We start from the raw sequence: 16056 nt of genomic DNA on the forward strand, positions 1-16056 counted from the left end.
CTTTCGCTGTGCGCTGCGCTAGTCCTGTTGCGGTGATGGTGCGAGTTTAAACTAAGCGTTGCGATTGGCAGATGCAGCTGCCTCGCCCGGGGAGTTGGTGGGTCAGATTTGTGCTAACCGGAACGAGATCTCCAATGAATCATTCGGCGATGATGGGGGCAGATGCCTGTGAGAGGCTTCAGATGAGAGTGTTTATTTATATCCAAAAGCTGCTCCTTTCCCTTGTGCCACAGTAGTTGACCATTCCATTTATCTCACAAGCCATAACAGATCAAGTTTTACCCCAGCATACATAAACCAGAATAAAAGACGCCATGGTTTCTCTACCGCCCTTTGCCCCGTTCCCAAAGGCCTCGTGGCGGCAGCGCATCTCACCCGAAGACTGGGATGCTCTATCGGAAGCATGGATTGCACTATCACAAGCTTATCTGGACCTGGACGATGCCTCATTCAAGCAGGCAGCTGCAGACAATGAGGCCCTGATGATATTTGTATCAACATTCGTGGAGGAGACCGCAGTCGAATCTGGCGCAAAGACAATATCACCGCGGCTGTTAAAGAACATCTTCCGCCTCATCTCACGGCTCTTGACAATATGTCCTTCACCTCGGTTGTTAGACGTTCATTTTTTGGCCGGGTTAGCCAGGACGTTTCCAAAGAAGCACACTGCTCCGCTGCTTGCGCGGCTATTCGCCAGTCACGCTGCCCCCATCGAAGCTTCATTACTGTCTCTCAAAAAGCTCCTTATCCCGCAACTCGACGCCGGAAGTAAGGGTGATCTTAAACTTGTCGAGCTAGAACTCACGCGTCTGAATCCGCTGCTGCATGCTTCCCCTAACGCATGTATACTTCTACTCGCTGGATCCGACTTCTTCGACGGTCTAGTCACCTGCTTTCGGGTCATCAATCCACCTCTGCGCAAGACCATCATTACTACCGTCTACCTATGCCTCATTGGGTTGATAGAAGTAGAGCCTCCCAAATGGTCTATGATAAGCGATCAATTATACGCTATTCAGGTTGCTGCGGAGGCACACAAGAAGGGGACCCTGAATCCCAACGACTCCCTAGGCGCTGATCTCGTGACGAATACACCAATACTGAAGGCCTTGCTTCGAAAAATAGAGTCATCTACAGCAGCTCCGTCGAATCTTAAGAATCGCATCACTACCCTGGAATCTTTCAAGACGGGCATCATTGTCCGGCCGAAGAAGTTGATAAAGCGAAAGGTGGATAAAGGAAAGGGAGTAGAATCAGCTGAGGATGTGCATGCGGAGATACATGTCCATCAGATGAGCCAAATCACTCATGTTCAAGACATCTTCCCGGACATGGGGGCCGGGTTCATAGCAAAATGCTTGGATGAGTATAATGGCGACGTGGAGCAAGTGATTGCGAATCTGTTTGATGAAACGCTACCGCCGCATCTTGCCACTGCGGACAGGACAGAGCCATTGTGAGTTTCTCAATATCTCCTTCTCTTCTTCTTCTTCTTCTTCTTTTTTTTTTTTCTTTTACAAAATGAATTTCTCGTGACTCAGCTAACAATTTTTCTGAGAAGATCACATACGCAACCCGATATTCAAGCACATAAAGACCTGGCACCTCGTTCAACACCGACACAGCTACCCGTTAGACGCAACGTTTTCGACGACGACGAGTTTGATCGGCTGGCAGTCGACACTTCCAAAATCTCGTTTGGCAAGAACCCCGAGAAGACGGCTGACGACGTCCTCAGGGACAAGTCAACAGCTCCAAACAAGGCAGCCATCCTATCCGCTCTGGCGGCGCTTGACCCAGACGACGACGAGCGTGACGACACCTATGATGCCGCCGACGTGGGAGGCACCGTGGATGCAGGCAACCAGGAAGCCGATGGTGTCAACGACAGCAACGAGGAGCTTCTCTTCCGCGCTTTCCAGGCGGATCTTAGGATCTTTGCAAGAGATGCAGAGACGAGGAGGAGCACTACCCGTACAAAACTGCGAGATGAAACAGGCATGGCTGACGAGGCCATCGAAGGGTGGGCAGTCATGTTGCAGAGGAACCCTACCCAGATGAAGCGTCTGGAGGCTAAATATGCATGGAGCGGCCAGCAATCACAGCTCGAACGCACTTCATGGAGAGCCAGTCCTGCCGGTTCAGGCGCAGAGGAGAGTGATCCGGACGGAGGCTCAAATAGGGGCGGCAGAGGCGGGCGTGCGAGAGGAGGACGCGGCCGAGGGGGTCGTGGCAGGGGAGGGAATGTTGCTGGACCGACGGGGGAGAAGGATACGGAGATGGCTAGGAAGAATAAAGAGGCTCATAAAGGAGCGAGAGCGAATCACCATAGACGGGATGCAAGGGCTAAGAAGATGGCTCGCGGAGGGTTTGCGGGGTGAAAGGAATATAGGAAAGGTCTTATTTTGGCATAAGAAGAGTGTGGAAGCTTATGAGAACGGGTCAAAGAAGATATGAATAATGGAAAGGAAAAGTCAGGGGCGTATGAGCTTGACTAATGTTTTTCTTTCATATTTGCATGGTAAACTTGTTTGGCGTATCACTACGGAAACCTTTTGCTATGCAAAGAAATGTCAAATGCCTTGAGATTTATGGACATATGGATTCATGAATATATCGACATATAACTGCTGTAAAACCAAATGCCCCCGGAAAAAGACAACGCCGAATCAATGCTTCTAAAAGCCAACACACCTTCATATTTACAACTTTACAGTCCTTCATACAGCCCCTCGACCACATTTCCAAGCATCTTCAAGCCATAATATTGTGCCACCCGCTTCATCACAGCCAACTTGCGGACCACCTCATCCCGTGACAACACCTCTTTCCACTCACCACTGCAAGTGCAATGCTCCATAAAATCATTCACCCTCAGAGCACCGCACCGCTCACACTTGAGATCCTGACTAGCCCACTCTGTCGTCCAGCCTTCCACCATGGCAAGCAGCCGCTCCTCGATGCTCACCCTATCGTACTCGCTGTTGCAGAAGCCACAGTGCCAGCTCTGTCCGCCATTCTCTCCAGGAGAGCCAAACAGATCCTCGTCACGGCAGAGATCCAAATCCCGCGCCATCGTACAGCTGTCACACGACACTTGCAGTAGTTTCAAGCTCTCTGATGGATTCGTAAACGCTCCCTCCTTGGAAAACTCGCGAATTTCGAAGAGCGCAAGCAATTCTTTACGCAGTAATCTTGCCTCAAGCGTGATGTTCTTATCCAGAGACAGCACCTGCGTGATCGACTTGACGAGCTCAAGAATTGGGTTGCGTAGTGAAAGGTGCGAGCCGGGCAGCGAGGGGAAGCTATAGTCCTCTGCCAGTTCTGGATGCATGAGTTCGCGCTTCTGCTGGTTAATGAGACCGACGATGACTTTCTTCATTGGCTTCTCAAAAGCTTTACCCAAGATGATTTGAGTGTCGCCATTGGGTTCTTGATTCCTGTTCGGCAGCTGAGTGAGTCGTGGGGTTGAGTCAGGGTCATTGTTTTCCGGTCGTTTTAGTTTATGCATAAGTTGAATAAACTCAATCACCCAGTCTTGGAAGGTAGACTGTAGACGGACGGGCAGGAACGTGACCATCTGCCAATGCATAATGGTTTCCAGGTTCTGTTCGTCAGACTCGGCAACCTCCTGACAGGCTCGGCCACCGTAGTTAAACTCGTCGTACCACACTAAGTAGTCCCAATATTCCTTGATCTCCAAGTCAATGAAGTGGAATAGAGACTTGCTCTTGATCGACTTGATAATGTACTGGCTATACGCAAATGCATTGCCAACTTCGGCCTTCGTCGTCTGTAGGATCAGTCGGTTTGCGCTGGCAAAAATGACCTGCGAACCGACCCGCCTGAAATCTGCCATGAGCTGTTGGAATGCCTTTCGAGACATCATTTGCACATAGTAGTGCAGCGCTCGGTCGTACATGAAGGAATCTGGGTTCTCAACCCACCGGACGAGATGCTGAACAAGCACATCCGCCATCGTACTGCCTTTGCAAGCTTCTGCCCACCAGGCTTTGACCATCTCACGAAGAACCAAGACTCCGGCGTTGGCAAACCCATTCTCCGAAGCAAGAATCTCTGATCCATCGGCTGTAGGATTGAATGATATTGATTCAGCGCCTTCAAGCTCGTTGATCAAGGAGGAGGTCAATATAGTGTTGATGGCAAGATTGCGAACATCCAAGTCAATACAAACCGAAGAGTACGTCCCGGGGTTGTTGATGCTAGGCATCTTGACAGTGTCGAGTGATCCGACAATGTCATCCTTTTCATAACCAGCATGGTCTGGTCGGGGGTCAGGAGACCACCATAGCACCACCCCGTTTGCCTGGAGCCGTCTGGCGTAGGCAATGTCAATTAGGAAACGAGGATCATCACGCTCTAGGTTGCACAGAGGAACGTCGCCATAGCGCGCCAAGGCTGTAAGGTGCAGGATCCAGGATCCAAGCCCTAGGTAGTGGCCGACCAGACGTCGCGCAACAACTGCTTGCCAACCCAAGGGCGGCAGTGAGCTGTCGGAAGCATCGTACTTGAGGGGCAACACGGGAAATTCGCCCAGAATAGGAATATCATGAACCAAGAGATTTCTCTGTGACGACTGGATAACCATCATTTGTGGCCGCGATTCATCCTTGCGAAGTTTTCGGACGACATCTGCGACCTCTAAGTGGGCCTTGCGCCGTGTTGTCACTTGGGTGATCTTGAAGGTAACCTTCTCTTGATATTTGAAACAATCCTGCCAATTAGTGCCTGCAGCTTCTTCTGCTCTTTTGGCTAGTAGTTCAGAGTACAACTTGGTAATATTCGGAAGATCCGAGCCAGAATCTCTACCTTTTTGCAGTATCACAACGTAGGCCTGATCACTTGTGGTTGAGAATAGACCAAATATTTGGCGATCCCCTGCGGTGATGTGAGATATGTATATGTAAGCCAACGGAGATGACTCCAGATACGTCCTTGGCTTGGTTGGTCGTTTAAGGCCCATCAGATCGAATGCTTGCTCGAGACCCCTGCCAAGAACAGCTTCTTGTTCCTCGTCGATGGCACAGAGATTGCCCAACCGAAGCACTGCGCGAATATTCAGGGGTACTTGTTTTTCATACACACCCTCTACACTGGGGTGATTGAATAAGAGCGAGAATTTTTCGGCTTCGTTAAAGTAGACGTCTTCCGGAACGGTAAGTTTGAAGAGATGCTTAGACTGATGCCCGTTGGGGAGAGTATAGTTTACTTGTTCAACCTGGCACCCGGCAATCTCGACGTCTGGCAGTTCCTCCTTCTTAAGATTGAGAAAGACCTGTCGAGGAACGTTGATCTTCAGCGTATGTATCTTGGCATCAATCAAGACGTGCGCCGTCACGATACCAGGGGTATCGGTAGCTTTCAGATGAAGCAGCTGCCACGTATTCATAAACGTAAGATGCGCCTGCTTCATAAATGTTTGCTGAATATTACTGCTCACATTGCCTCTTCTCTCACCAAACAACTGCCGTCTCCGAATACGCGCTTGTTTCTGCAACTTCCACTTCATTTTCTGATATTGTAAGAAATCAACATAGTCTTCAGATGGATCAGGTATGGCGTTCGGCAGAGCGGCCATAGGGTCTGGCTCTTCTGCTGGTTCAGGAGACTTGCGCTTTTGAGAGGGAGCTGGTGGCTGGGATGATGCGATGAGCGCGCCGAGTTGTTTGGGCTTCAGCAGCTTGGAGCCGAAGTCCTCCATGTCGTCCGTCCGAGAACCGTTGAGATTCGTAATATCTGCTAGCGGTTCTTTGGTGCTGAAGAGGTCCGTAAGCTTCTTTTGCTTCATCTTGTCATCCTTCATGTTTATCCTTCGTTGAAGCCAGTCGGGATGAGGTACTCGAGGAACGGGATTGCGGACTTTTTGCAACGCGGCAGGAATGGTGATGAGTTTTTGGATCACGGATCCTAGACGTTCCAGATAATAATCCCAATCCAAAAGAGCTCGAGGGTCGGTATCTACAGGTTCTTCCTTGAGCCACTTCTTCAGATATGCGCGTTTTACGGTTTCTTCCGCAGAAAAGATGGCGACGGGAACAGCTCGCTCCGTGACGGGTGCATTTCGTGGTCGAGAACAAATAATGAATTTACAATTCAGACCTTTGTCCTTGACCATTTGTTCACCCAAAAAGTCGGCAAGACGTCGTGCGGTTGTGATACTGGTTGATTTCTGACTACCGTACTCTTCCAGCGTCTTGGACATGCTTCGGTTTTCAGAAATCAGCTCCATCAGCTCTTCGTCCGCAAGCGTAGATCCTTTATTATGCAACACATCTAGCCATTGATTCGCAACTTTGGCCACAGCAGTGTAGCATTGTGTCAAATCTTCCCCTTCCAGGAAAAACTTGAAGATTTGCTGTTGGAAGATCTTGATCAGCTTAAGCTCACCACGACGCTTCACTTCGAATCCTTTCAATTCTGCCAAACTGCCATCGTCGTTGAACACGGCATATCGCTTCTTCAGGTTTTTATCTTCTTCTTTTGAGGTAGGTAGAATCATTGCCTTGTACGGGCCGTCAACTTCGAAGAAGATGGAATTGTCGCTATGAGTTTCGTACTTGAAAGTTTTGGGGTCCACCAAAGTCTGATATTGGTGGTTGGTGAACTTGTCGTGCACAAGGTGGTTGAGCATGACGCAAGGATAAGATATGTTCATTTTCTTGCCATTCTTCAGTTTGAAAGCGAAATTCTCAGGGAAGGTAGCGGGAAGCATACACCAGATACCATCGGTGTCGAGTTCAAGAGGTCGGCCAAGGCGCTCAACAAGCTGGCGAGCGAGTTGAATAATCGTGGCTCCCGTCAAGCAAGTAACACCCGCCATCTCCATGGAGTACCAACGAGAGCCTTTTCTCATGACATATCCGTAGAAAGAGTTCAAAATGACCTTGTGTGCAAGCTGCAAAGAGTCATACAAGATAATCATCTTTTTCGCATCGTCAATTTCATTGCCAGGGGCACCAGATGACTTTAGCGCGTCCGTCTTTCCTTTCCAGACTTTTGCTTTTCCCTTATAGTCATATCGGCGATCACGGAAATCGCGAACAGTGTTGATATAGAAGGGATTTTCTCGCTGACAAATGATTGCCTCACGAACAATAGTCGTGGAGTCGTGGATTTTGTGGTATACCTTCTGAGAATAGAGTTGAAGACGCTTCCTCACTAGGGTTGCCTGTTCATCCGCGCTCAAATCTTGGAATGTTCTCGGCGGGGCATGTGGTGTTTTACCAGGGAACTTTTCATTCTCGAGCGCATGTCGAATCATATTATACTCGTCCCTTTTCGCAGGTATGTACTCTCCTCTCCAGGCCCAAGGCATTCGTCGATCACATGTCTTGCCTGGCCGATTAAAGTCGCAGGCCGCGCAATCTGATTCCGAAATCATCGAGTCCGGTTGCAGTCTGTTTGTCGTCATGATATTTGGGTACATGGAGGCGACATCCAAATGGTATATGAGCGGCCTTTCGTTACGATTGGGGGTTTCTTTCAGGCTCATAAGCTTGCTCACAATCTGCTGCTTGACTTCATCATAGTTGGTAACGTCGTCTAGAGACTTCTTTTCTTCAACTGTAATGACGAACTTGAGTGCATTGTCTATATCCCCTAAGAGCTCGTCAACTGCAGCAGGATCAACGGCGAAATTGACAGGGATATCAGATCGAAAGACTCCAGCTTCGATACTCTCGACGTGACCACCGACGTAGGTCTCAGAATCGAGTAAATGACCATCCCAGAAGGATTCCTTTGGGGTGACATGCTTATTTGGCAGCACAATCTCCTGCTGGTATGCTTGCACCATCAGAAGCATTTCGCAGAGTGTGCCAGTGCCTTTTCTGAGGACGTCGTCTCCTCCCAATGGCAAGATCGTGCAGAGAGAGAAGATGAAGGGGTGTACGTATTTCATGTACAAATAGTAAGTTGCAACGGCATCGGAAACTGAGTACTCGGCCAACGTCTGCGGTCGCTCCGCTGCATATGGTGTCATCAATTCCGGATCGAGTTCGTCGGGGTCATATCCCAGCTTGGCAACTGTGACAGCCTTCAAGCCTCGAGATCCTTGAGGCAAGTAAGAGTCTCGATTGACCCAGTGAAAGCAATCCATATGAACACTATAGTTGCACTTGAACTGGTCTTCGCTGTCTCTCTTCCAACCAATCTCTTGGTACATGTCGATACCGTTTACGCTTGCTCTTGCCTCAACGAATGGCCAATCGAAAAAGTCACCGTTGTAAGTTGCAATGACAGTAGGACGTGCCTCCTTGATGTGAAGAAAAAACCTCTCAATGACCGACTTCTCGTCCGGTTCGTTGAAAATCATGAAAGGACCAGGGTATTCGGGCTTGGGTGTATAATCGAAATCGCCAATGTCTTCGGAAATGATTTCTCGGTTTGTGATCAAAAAACCTTGTCCGTCAATCATGTATGATATCATCATGATCTGATCGGTAGCGGCATCGGGAAACTTCAAGGGCAGTTTTGATGTCTCGATATCATATGCCATAACTACGGGATCAGCCGGCAAAGATCTGTCCTCGTTTAGTGTGATTTTTGTGACGCCATGCTTTGCTTCAACAAAATACCACTTTCCGACTCTTATATCTAAAGTCTCGGTTAGTCAAGCCCAGGTTTGTTGCCACAAGCAGGGATATATACCCAAGTCTATCATTACTCTAACGTGGTATGGAACATCATATTCGCGGATATCGACGATAAAGTCGCTTGCTTCAGAAATAGAAGTGCTCGTGTTTCGATCATCATCTCGTAAATCGTTATCAAAAAGGTCGAAGTCGCCATTAGTCCTGCAATTATAAGTGTTAGAATCCAACCAACATCCCAAAAGATATCCTCGACAGCGGGCTATGATACTCACGTAGCAACCTCAGCATAGGCATCCATGGCATTCATGTTTTTCCTATTCTTCTCCGCAATTGGCATGATGTCTCTTTTCGCTGCCATTAGATCGCCGACATTGGCAAACCGAATCTCAATGAACGTCCGTCGGTAGCCCATTAAGTGATTCGGCATGCTGAGATCCTCTTTTTCTACCCTCCTAAGTGATTTCACAACGCCACCACCTGGCACTCTCTTCAGCCACTCTTCAACCTCAGACTCGCGGCCCTTTTTGACGGCAATTACGATATAAGGATCATATTCGACCGTAGCCTTGAAAGTGCTTCCGTCCAGTTCGATGAAGTAGCAGTCTAATGCTGCTCGACCGCCCGGTATCCTTTCATCTTCGACAGAAGTTGGTTGAACGTTTACCAGCCATCCTTCCTTCTTCTTTCCGCTTTCGTACCGTGCAAAACCCATCTTGTCGTCAATGCTCTGGGCCAAGCGAGTACGCTCCCACTTTTCGTCAGCAGAGGTACCTTCAGCCCTTGAAGACGCAGCGAAAGTCCGGGTTTTTGGGCCATGGTATGCAATTTTCCCTCCTCTTTTATAGCCCTTTGCTGGGCGGCGAAGAGATGTGTTTGGCATTTTGTAAGACGGTTTATTAGGCGGGACCGCTGCCGAGCTGGCAATAAGAGAACTCGAACTTAATCGGTTAATAGGTCCGTCATGGGTTATGGCGTTTTGCACTAGCTGCTATGATATTAAAGATCGTGTGAAGCAGTATTTGTCGTTGTGGTTGATAGTGCAGTGCAAAACGCACAGCAGCTGTTTGGGCTGGCAAACAAGGTCAAGCAGAGCCCTGACCAAGCAACAATTGGCCTGCAAGGATGTTTCGTGAAGATGTGTGTCAGGGAGACGCGCCGCTACGCGTGATACGCGAATGGACCTGGCTAGTAAACGCCACATCTTTAATTGATTTTAGCCACAGAAATGCTTTGCACAGCCACAGCCCACTAAGAGCTACAATTCTAGGATAAATCGTTCGAGCGTCATGACTGCAGCCAGTGAATAATAGCTGGGCCAGCGCCGTCCATGCCACCAATTCGACAAGCAAGGTAGCCAGAAATGGCCCCGACCAACGACAATGAACGACCCAATGCGAACGAAAAGGTGCTTCACGTGTGGTCGAAGCCGATAGCAGAGGGCGATCAGGTTCCCGGTCTCCAAGGACCGGACAAGAATCCAGATGGGACTCCGAGCGGTTCAAGGTCTGCCTTTGCAGAGGCTGTCTCAATGATCAAGAAGGATGATTTTGCGAACGTAGCAAACACGCCCTGCGCACGGCAAGGATTGCTGACGGGAATTGGAGCGGGAGCTGGCCTGGGCGGCTTGAAATTTGTGATTCAAGGTATTTTCCATGCCGAGCATCTACTTATACTGCATATTAAGTGTCAGTTCTGGTGGCTAACGCTTAGATTGTCGATAGGTAATGCTGCCAAATCTGCCAACTGGGCGGTTGGCTTCTTCCTCCTGGGTAGCATAGCCTCATACGAGTACTGCCAGTATCAACGGCGGGCCGAGAAGATTCAGATGAAGAGGCACATCGAAGTGGTCACGCAGAACAGAAAAGAGCAGGCAAAGAAACTAGCCGAGGAGAGGCGGGAGCAGTTGAGGATAGAGGAAGAGCAAAGAGCCCGAAATAAGGCTTGGTATAAGTTTTGGTGAAAGCCAAGGCAGGTGAGCTGCCATGTACAATTATATGTATAAATAAAGACTCTATTTTGGATGCTACAGCAATCTTCACTTCGATTGAATACACGAGAGAAGAGTATAGGCCGTATATTGAAGTTCTCTAAGTGCCAATGGAAGCGGTGGCTAGACTGTGGTTATTATCTTCTAACCATAGACAAGCAACCTTGTGAATTCTTGAGAAACGAAAAACAAGAAGAGAGAAGGAAATGAAGGAAGAAATGAGAAAAGAGTAAAAGTGGCAGAGGGGAATCACAACGCCAGGCAGTCCAGTCGGTAGATGCCGCCCATCATTCCATACCCTTTCTCCGCCTCCCCAAGATCGTTACCGAATTATTTCGCTCGTGTTATAAAGAGATCGCGCCCAAACGCCGTCGTTAGTCGGGCATATTTCTGATATCTTTGCCCTTGCCCATACCCATGCCTGTGCCCATACTAATTCCCAGTATACGTTCCAGTTTCGCCAATCGTCAATAGTAGATATTCATAATCATGCCGTCATAGTAATGTTTCTGCTCTCAGCATCCATAAATCTGACTTTCCTCGAAGGTGGTGACTTGTGATCTCGCCTGGCTGATGCAGCTAGCTCTCCTCGGCGCCTCTGACTTCTTCTGTTTCTGGCTTCATTCTCTTCCCGCTTTCTGTACTCTGCCATTTGTTGTCGCCTCTTCATGACCCGCGCATGCGCAAGTGCCGGGGTGGGCTTGAACCCAACGCCATTGATACCGGTACCGTCGTCGTCCTTGTCATTAGGGTCGTATATTGTAATTTCATCCTCATGCCAAGTTAGTGACGCACGCAAAGGATCTACGATTTCCGCCTCGTCGTCGGCGTCAGACAGTCCTTCTTGAGGATGCCCTTTCTTAAATCGGAGGGGGGGAGTGCCAGCTCTCTTCTTTCTTGACTGGGACTCGGATAAGCGGTTGATGGAAGGATATGCCTTCTGGAGGAGGCCTTCGGACGAGGGGGGCGGGACTTCGGGCTGTAGCACAGCGCGATCGGTCATTTCAACCACTGCGGTAGTTTCCATCTCCGGTCCCGACACCAGCTTGGGCTCTGGCTGAGGCTGCACCACCGCAGCATCTTGATCTAGCTTATGGCGTTTCCTCGTAGATGCGTCGGATTCTACGTCCATCTCATCAGTATCCTCAATAACCGCGCCGTTCCCAAGCGCAAGGCCGCGGAATCTGTGTACGACTGTCGACGAGCGAGGGCTGTTGCCCTCTTCCTCTGGTGCGCCGGTCGCGGAGAGATCAAACGAAAACTTCAACGGCGAAAAAGAGACATCTGCTCCTCTTTTTCGCTTAGGCGTAACGTTTACGAGGTCTGCCATGGTCCTAGGATCCTCAGCTCGGTAGTGTGAGGTGCGAGAGCGAGCGCAAGGGTGACAAGGAGCAGGTGGAGAGTGCTGAAGAACAGCGTTATGGCGTGTCGGCGGCTATCGTGAACTAGGGTCCGGAAAGCGGTCAAGCAACTTGTGCTGCCGGAAGGCAGATACCGAAAACAAGGACGAGGCCCACGAGTGTTCGGATGAAAGGCTGGATCAGCAACATGAGCGACATGAATTGTCGTTTGCACCTGATTGGGCTGCGCTGCTAACCTGCACAGCAGCGTCACAAGACCAGCGACGCCGCTGCGAGTTCAATACAGCGCCACGTGGGAAGCGAAAGAGATCTGATGGCACTCTGCAACAGGGCGAAAGCGGGCTGTGGGGGAAGCATAAGCCCGCTGTAAGGTACAGCCTCAGCGGAGTTTTAAAGCCCAAGGTATAAAAAGGTGGAAAAGTTTCACACTCAAGAGTAGCAGCAATAATTGTTGAGAAATTTGGGTAGGTACTTAAAGCCTTCCATGGTAATTTCAGCAGACAGAGGTTTTAGACGTATGCTTTGAAGCTCTCCTAGGCTGAGAGGTCCAGCGCATTTGTCTGTGTTCTGCCGGCGTTGAAACCGTGAGCATATGTTCGCTCCCTGCCTCAGGTGAATGTGTGCACAGGCAATCGAGAGAAGACTAGACATGCTGCCCTAAAGAAAAAAAAAAAAGAAATAGAAAGTCGATATCAAACGAAGAAGACACCTAAGTAGTGCAATTGAATGACAGCGATTTTGTGAGATAATTTGGACTAGGCACGGTATTCCATGTACCTGCATCCAGATTGTCTGGCTTGAGATGCAGGTCACTATCAATTCCAGTTCCCTACTTTGTCACCTCAAATGGCGTGAAAGGTTTAAGAAAAGCAGCTAAATAGTGTTGAATAGCTGTTACTAGTTTCATAGTCAAATAGTCAACTAAAATCAGATGATCCATAGCGCCAAGTAACGACGGATCAACAAACACATTCCGGCTATATTGCTTTTCCAGGCGTCGGATCAGGACCCTACGCTTGGAGAAACTTCCCTGTCTGAGCTCCGAAATTTCACAGCCGTCTCCAACAGAACCCCCAATTACCCCGCCATTGCCCCGCCGTCATCGAAGCTTGCCTGTGTAACTGTGGATCGTCACATATCCGCGCAAACGGCTCTCGCGACGGATAAACAGGCTGAATGCGATTCTACAAAGAAATGGGGAAATTCGAGACCACAATATATCCGAGATAATCGCCATTAATACCCATAATATCTCCATAGGCGGCGTCATCGCATTCTTATTTTCGGAATATAAACGTCTGGGGCTGGCTCTTCAGATTTACAGCACATTCAATCCAACCGTTTCATCACATTACCATGACTGACGCTGCGTTCAAGTTCCTGCCCCTCGGGGCCATCATCCAGTCTTTCAAGGTCAAGGACACAAATATTGTGCTTGGATTCCCTGAGCAGGAGCAGTATGTCAAGTACAACTCAGCGTACTTCGGAGAGACAATCGGCCGTATTGCCAACCGTATCAAGGACGCCAAAATCAACAGCCTCAACGGCCAGTCGTACCCACTTGCAGCCAACGATCATGACCTCCACAGCTTGCACGGCGGTAACGAGGGTTGGGGCAAGCGCATCTGGAAAGGCCCGACGGCTGTGGGAATCAAGGAGATCCCCGGCGTAGAAGGCTTGAAGGGTGGTGAAAGCGTCGAGTTCACTCTCCGCAGTGAAGATGGCGACGAAGGCTATCCCGGTGCCGTCGAGGCCAAGGTCATCTACACTTCTGGAAACCAGGTGGTGGACGGAAAGGAGGTCATCGTTCTGGGCATCGAGTACGAAGCGACACTGGTCGAGGGCGCCGATGAGACCATCATCAACCTGACCAACCACTCCTACTTCAATCTCACTGGCGATGACAACATCACCGGCACCACCGTCACTCTTTCGACCAACCAGCACCTCCCTGCTAAGGAAGACTCTATCCCCACTGGCAGCCCTGTTCCCTTCCCTGGTGTCGAGACCACCAAGCCTTTCGTCCTTGGCCCCGTCGAACCAGCAGTCGACCGCTGCTTTACAACCACCTCCGACCCATCCTCCGTACCGATCGATACCCGAACACAGCCTCTTGCTCTTAACCTCGCTGCATTCCACCCCAAGTCCGGCATCCACTTGGAAGTCCTGAGCACGGAGCCGTCTTATCAGTTTTACACAGGCGAATTGACCAACGTCCCCGCTGCGGAGGGCCTACCGGCGAGAGGCGCACGAAGTGCTTTCTGCTGCGAGCCCGGCCGTTGGATCAACGCAGTCAACGTCCCAGAATGGAAGGACATGGTCCTCGTGAAGAAGGGCGAGACTTACGGTTCAAGAATTGTGTACAAGGCTTGGTCTGAGTAGAGGGAGGAAAAAGCAATCGGCTAGCGTTTAGTAATGAAACTTTATTGACTTATTTTTGAAGCTCCATTGCCCGTCCCTGCACCCCAACATGAATATCCGTATGAATTGAAGAAGAAAGGACAAAGATAATACATTAAATGAAATCACGTTAGCTCGTTCAGTGATATCCCCGGTGGTCACAAACTCAACGCCATGCCGCATGATCCGTACATTTCAGAAACCGCTTACTGAGTAAATCAAAAACTGACCAGCAGCTCGCCTAGTCGGAATCGCTCTCGTCTCCAAGAAACGCCAGATCCGCGTGGGCTCTCCGTCGCCTCGCAGCAAACGAAGTAGGTTCATCGTCTTCCTCATCCCCGGTCTCCTCTGCACTCTCCACTTTGGCTTCTTGGGCGGTAGTCTTGGCCTTGCTTCTGCTAGCCCTTCCACCAGAGCTGGTTCCCCAAAGACGGTCCATTTCTTGAGCAGCCTCAACATCTGCCTGCAACTCTCGCATTTCCTTGATCTCACGAGCCTTGGACTCTGAGAAACGCCCATCCATGCCAATATCTGCCAGCATTTTCTTCAGATGACGAATCTTTGCTCCGGCATTGTCTCCGTACTGCTTTAGTTCTATGTGCCACAACTTCCGAATGCCGCATTTAGTAAGCTGTGATTGAAGCTTCTTGATTTCCGCATCCTTAGGATCATCCGGCGTGGCGTCTTTTTTAGCTGCTGGTTTGGAGGCTTTTGGCTTCGATGAGGTCTCTTTCTTTTCGCCTCTCTTGCGTTTTGTAGGTGGTGGCTCGTCGATTACATCAGAATACTCATCCTCCTCGTTCACCTCTGGTTTCGATTCATCCTTAACATCTGCTTTCGTCTCCTCTGCTCCAGAATCGGGCTGGTCTTTTACTGGTGGTTTGATCTCGTCACCTGGGGTCTCCTGTTTTTTGATGGTCGCATTACCTCCTTCGCTGGAAAGATTGTGTTTTAATTCGTCTTTTGATTCTTCTTTCGTGCTTCGTTTCCGATTTCTGGCAGGTGATGGGCTTCCTTCTAGCTTGGCATCTTGATCATCGGAATCATCGACTTCAGCCTTGCGGCGAGATACAAGCTTCTTGGATTTTGTGCTGGATTCCTTCTTGGGAGCTTCATCAACGTCCGACTCCTCTTTCTTCTTGGCAGCTCCTGATGTCTTCTTTCGTCGCTTGGGCTGCGGGGATTCGATTTCAGACGATTGCCGCTTGATGCCAACTTTTGAATCCGATTCATATTTTGGCTCAGAAGCATCTTCATCCAGCAGTTTATCCTTTAAAGAAAAAGATGTCATTAGCGGGGTAGGTCGGAAGAGAGGCATAGGCGGTTTGTTTGGAAATTATGGATACTCACAACTTGCTCTTTGATGATTGTCTTGCTTTTCTGTTTCCACGTCTCGCTGGTGAAAAAGCCGTCTTCTAGGCCGAGCTTTTCTTCGACACGCCGGCGCACCTTGTTGACGGAAGTACCGTCGGGCTCTGCGCTATACACCTCGCGGGTCCCCTCAATGAGCGCTTCCTTCAGTTGAGCTGCCGAAGGGGCCATGGCAGCCGGATAATTCAGACGAATTGATTCTGCGTCTTTGTGTATTTCAGCTGCAGCTACAGCACGTGATGCGCGCAGGAGCCGATGAAGCTGCACTTGCTGTTGTCGACCTTCGAGAAGCGCGTCTGTGACGCGATCGAACTGTGATTGG

At 49.6% G+C, this 16056-nt stretch overlaps 6 protein-coding genes across 6 annotated transcripts; 3 read left to right on the forward strand and 3 right to left on the reverse strand.

Moving 5' to 3' along the window:
* The first annotated feature begins 69 nt into the window (after positions 1-69).
* On the forward strand, positions 70-2546 carry V8C40DRAFT_58634 (ASCC2 family CUE domain-containing protein). Its single transcript, XM_083223164.1, has 2 exons — positions 70-1456; positions 1562-2546. The coding sequence occupies exons 1-2, from the start codon at positions 315-317 to the stop codon at positions 2379-2381; spliced, it is 1962 nt and encodes a 653-aa protein (XP_083070853.1). The 5' UTR covers positions 70-314; the 3' UTR covers positions 2382-2546.
* On the reverse strand, positions 2546-9756 carry V8C40DRAFT_58662 (DNA polymerase epsilon catalytic subunit). The gene is made up of 3 exons (XM_083223165.1): positions 8888-9756; positions 8671-8816; positions 2546-8616 (listed from the first exon to the last, which is right to left on the reverse strand). Exons 1-3 carry the CDS (start codon positions 9493-9495, stop codon positions 2711-2713), a joined length of 6660 nt encoding a protein of 2219 aa, XP_083070854.1. The 5' UTR covers positions 9496-9756; the 3' UTR covers positions 2546-2710.
* A 155-nt stretch (positions 9757-9911) lies between these two features.
* On the forward strand, positions 9912-10731 carry V8C40DRAFT_251003 (COX20 family protein). Its single transcript, XM_083217098.1, has 2 exons — positions 9912-10258; positions 10337-10731. Exons 1-2 carry the CDS (start codon positions 9976-9978, stop codon positions 10573-10575), a joined length of 522 nt encoding a protein of 173 aa, XP_083070855.1. The 5' UTR covers positions 9912-9975; the 3' UTR covers positions 10576-10731.
* On the reverse strand, positions 10661-12162 carry V8C40DRAFT_58677 (uncharacterized protein). Its single transcript, XM_083223166.1, has one exon. It carries the CDS (start codon positions 11930-11932, stop codon positions 11090-11092), a length of 843 nt encoding a protein of 280 aa, XP_083070856.1. The 5' UTR covers positions 11933-12162; the 3' UTR covers positions 10661-11089.
* Positions 12163-12962: 800 nt separating this feature from the next.
* Positions 12963-14456, forward strand: V8C40DRAFT_251005 (galactose mutarotase-like domain-containing protein). The gene has a single exon (XM_083217099.1). The coding sequence runs from the start codon at positions 13320-13322 to the stop codon at positions 14343-14345; it is 1026 nt and encodes a 341-aa protein (XP_083070857.1). The 5' UTR covers positions 12963-13319; the 3' UTR covers positions 14346-14456.
* Positions 14457-14604: 148 nt separating this feature from the next.
* On the reverse strand, positions 14605-15905 carry V8C40DRAFT_268075 (uncharacterized protein; the record flags this gene model as incomplete). Its single annotated transcript, XM_083219926.1, has 2 exons — positions 14605-15633; positions 15714-15905. The coding sequence occupies 2 exons, from the start codon at positions 15903-15905 to the stop codon at positions 14605-14607; spliced, it is 1221 nt and encodes a 406-aa protein (XP_083070858.1).
* Positions 15906-16056: the final 151 nt, after the last annotated feature.

The sequence above is a fragment of the Trichoderma camerunense genome, assembly GCF_050948025.1.
Source record: "Trichoderma camerunense strain CBS 138272 chromosome Unknown V8C40scaffold_14, whole genome shotgun sequence".
In the NCBI taxonomy this organism is placed as follows: Eukaryota; Fungi; Ascomycota; class Sordariomycetes; order Hypocreales; family Hypocreaceae; genus Trichoderma; species Trichoderma camerunense.

What these genes read in the sequence shown, in the direction of transcription:
- V8C40DRAFT_58662 (XM_083223165.1), bottom strand. Translation starts at nt 9,495, where the DNA reads ATGCCAAACACATCTCTTCGCCGCCCAGCAAAGGGCTATAAAAGAGGA. An exon ending in GCCTATGCTGAGGTTGCTAC is followed by an intron (nt 8,817 to 8,887) that starts GTGAGTATCATA and finishes TTATAATTGCAG; the next exon opens with GACTAATGGCGACTTCGACC. An exon ending in TAGAGTAATGATAGACTTGG is followed by an intron (nt 8,617 to 8,670) that starts GTATATATCCCT and finishes CCGAGACTTTAG; the next exon opens with ATATAAGAGTCGGAAAGTGG.
- V8C40DRAFT_58634 (XM_083223164.1), top strand. Translation starts at nt 315, where the DNA reads ATGGTTTCTCTACCGCCCTTTGCCCCGTTCCCAAAGGCCTCGTGGCGG. An exon ending in GCGGACAGGACAGAGCCATT is followed by an intron (nt 1,457 to 1,561) that starts GTGAGTTTCTCA and finishes TTTTCTGAGAAG; the next exon opens with ATCACATACGCAACCCGATA.
- V8C40DRAFT_251003 (XM_083217098.1), top strand. Translation starts at nt 9,976, where the DNA reads ATGGCCCCGACCAACGACAATGAACGACCCAATGCGAACGAAAAGGTG. An exon ending in CTTGAAATTTGTGATTCAAG is followed by an intron (nt 10,259 to 10,336) that starts GTATTTTCCATG and finishes GATTGTCGATAG; the next exon opens with GTAATGCTGCCAAATCTGCC.
- V8C40DRAFT_58677 (XM_083223166.1), bottom strand. Translation starts at nt 11,932, where the DNA reads ATGGCAGACCTCGTAAACGTTACGCCTAAGCGAAAAAGAGGAGCAGAT.
- V8C40DRAFT_251005 (XM_083217099.1), top strand. Translation starts at nt 13,320, where the DNA reads ATGACTGACGCTGCGTTCAAGTTCCTGCCCCTCGGGGCCATCATCCAG.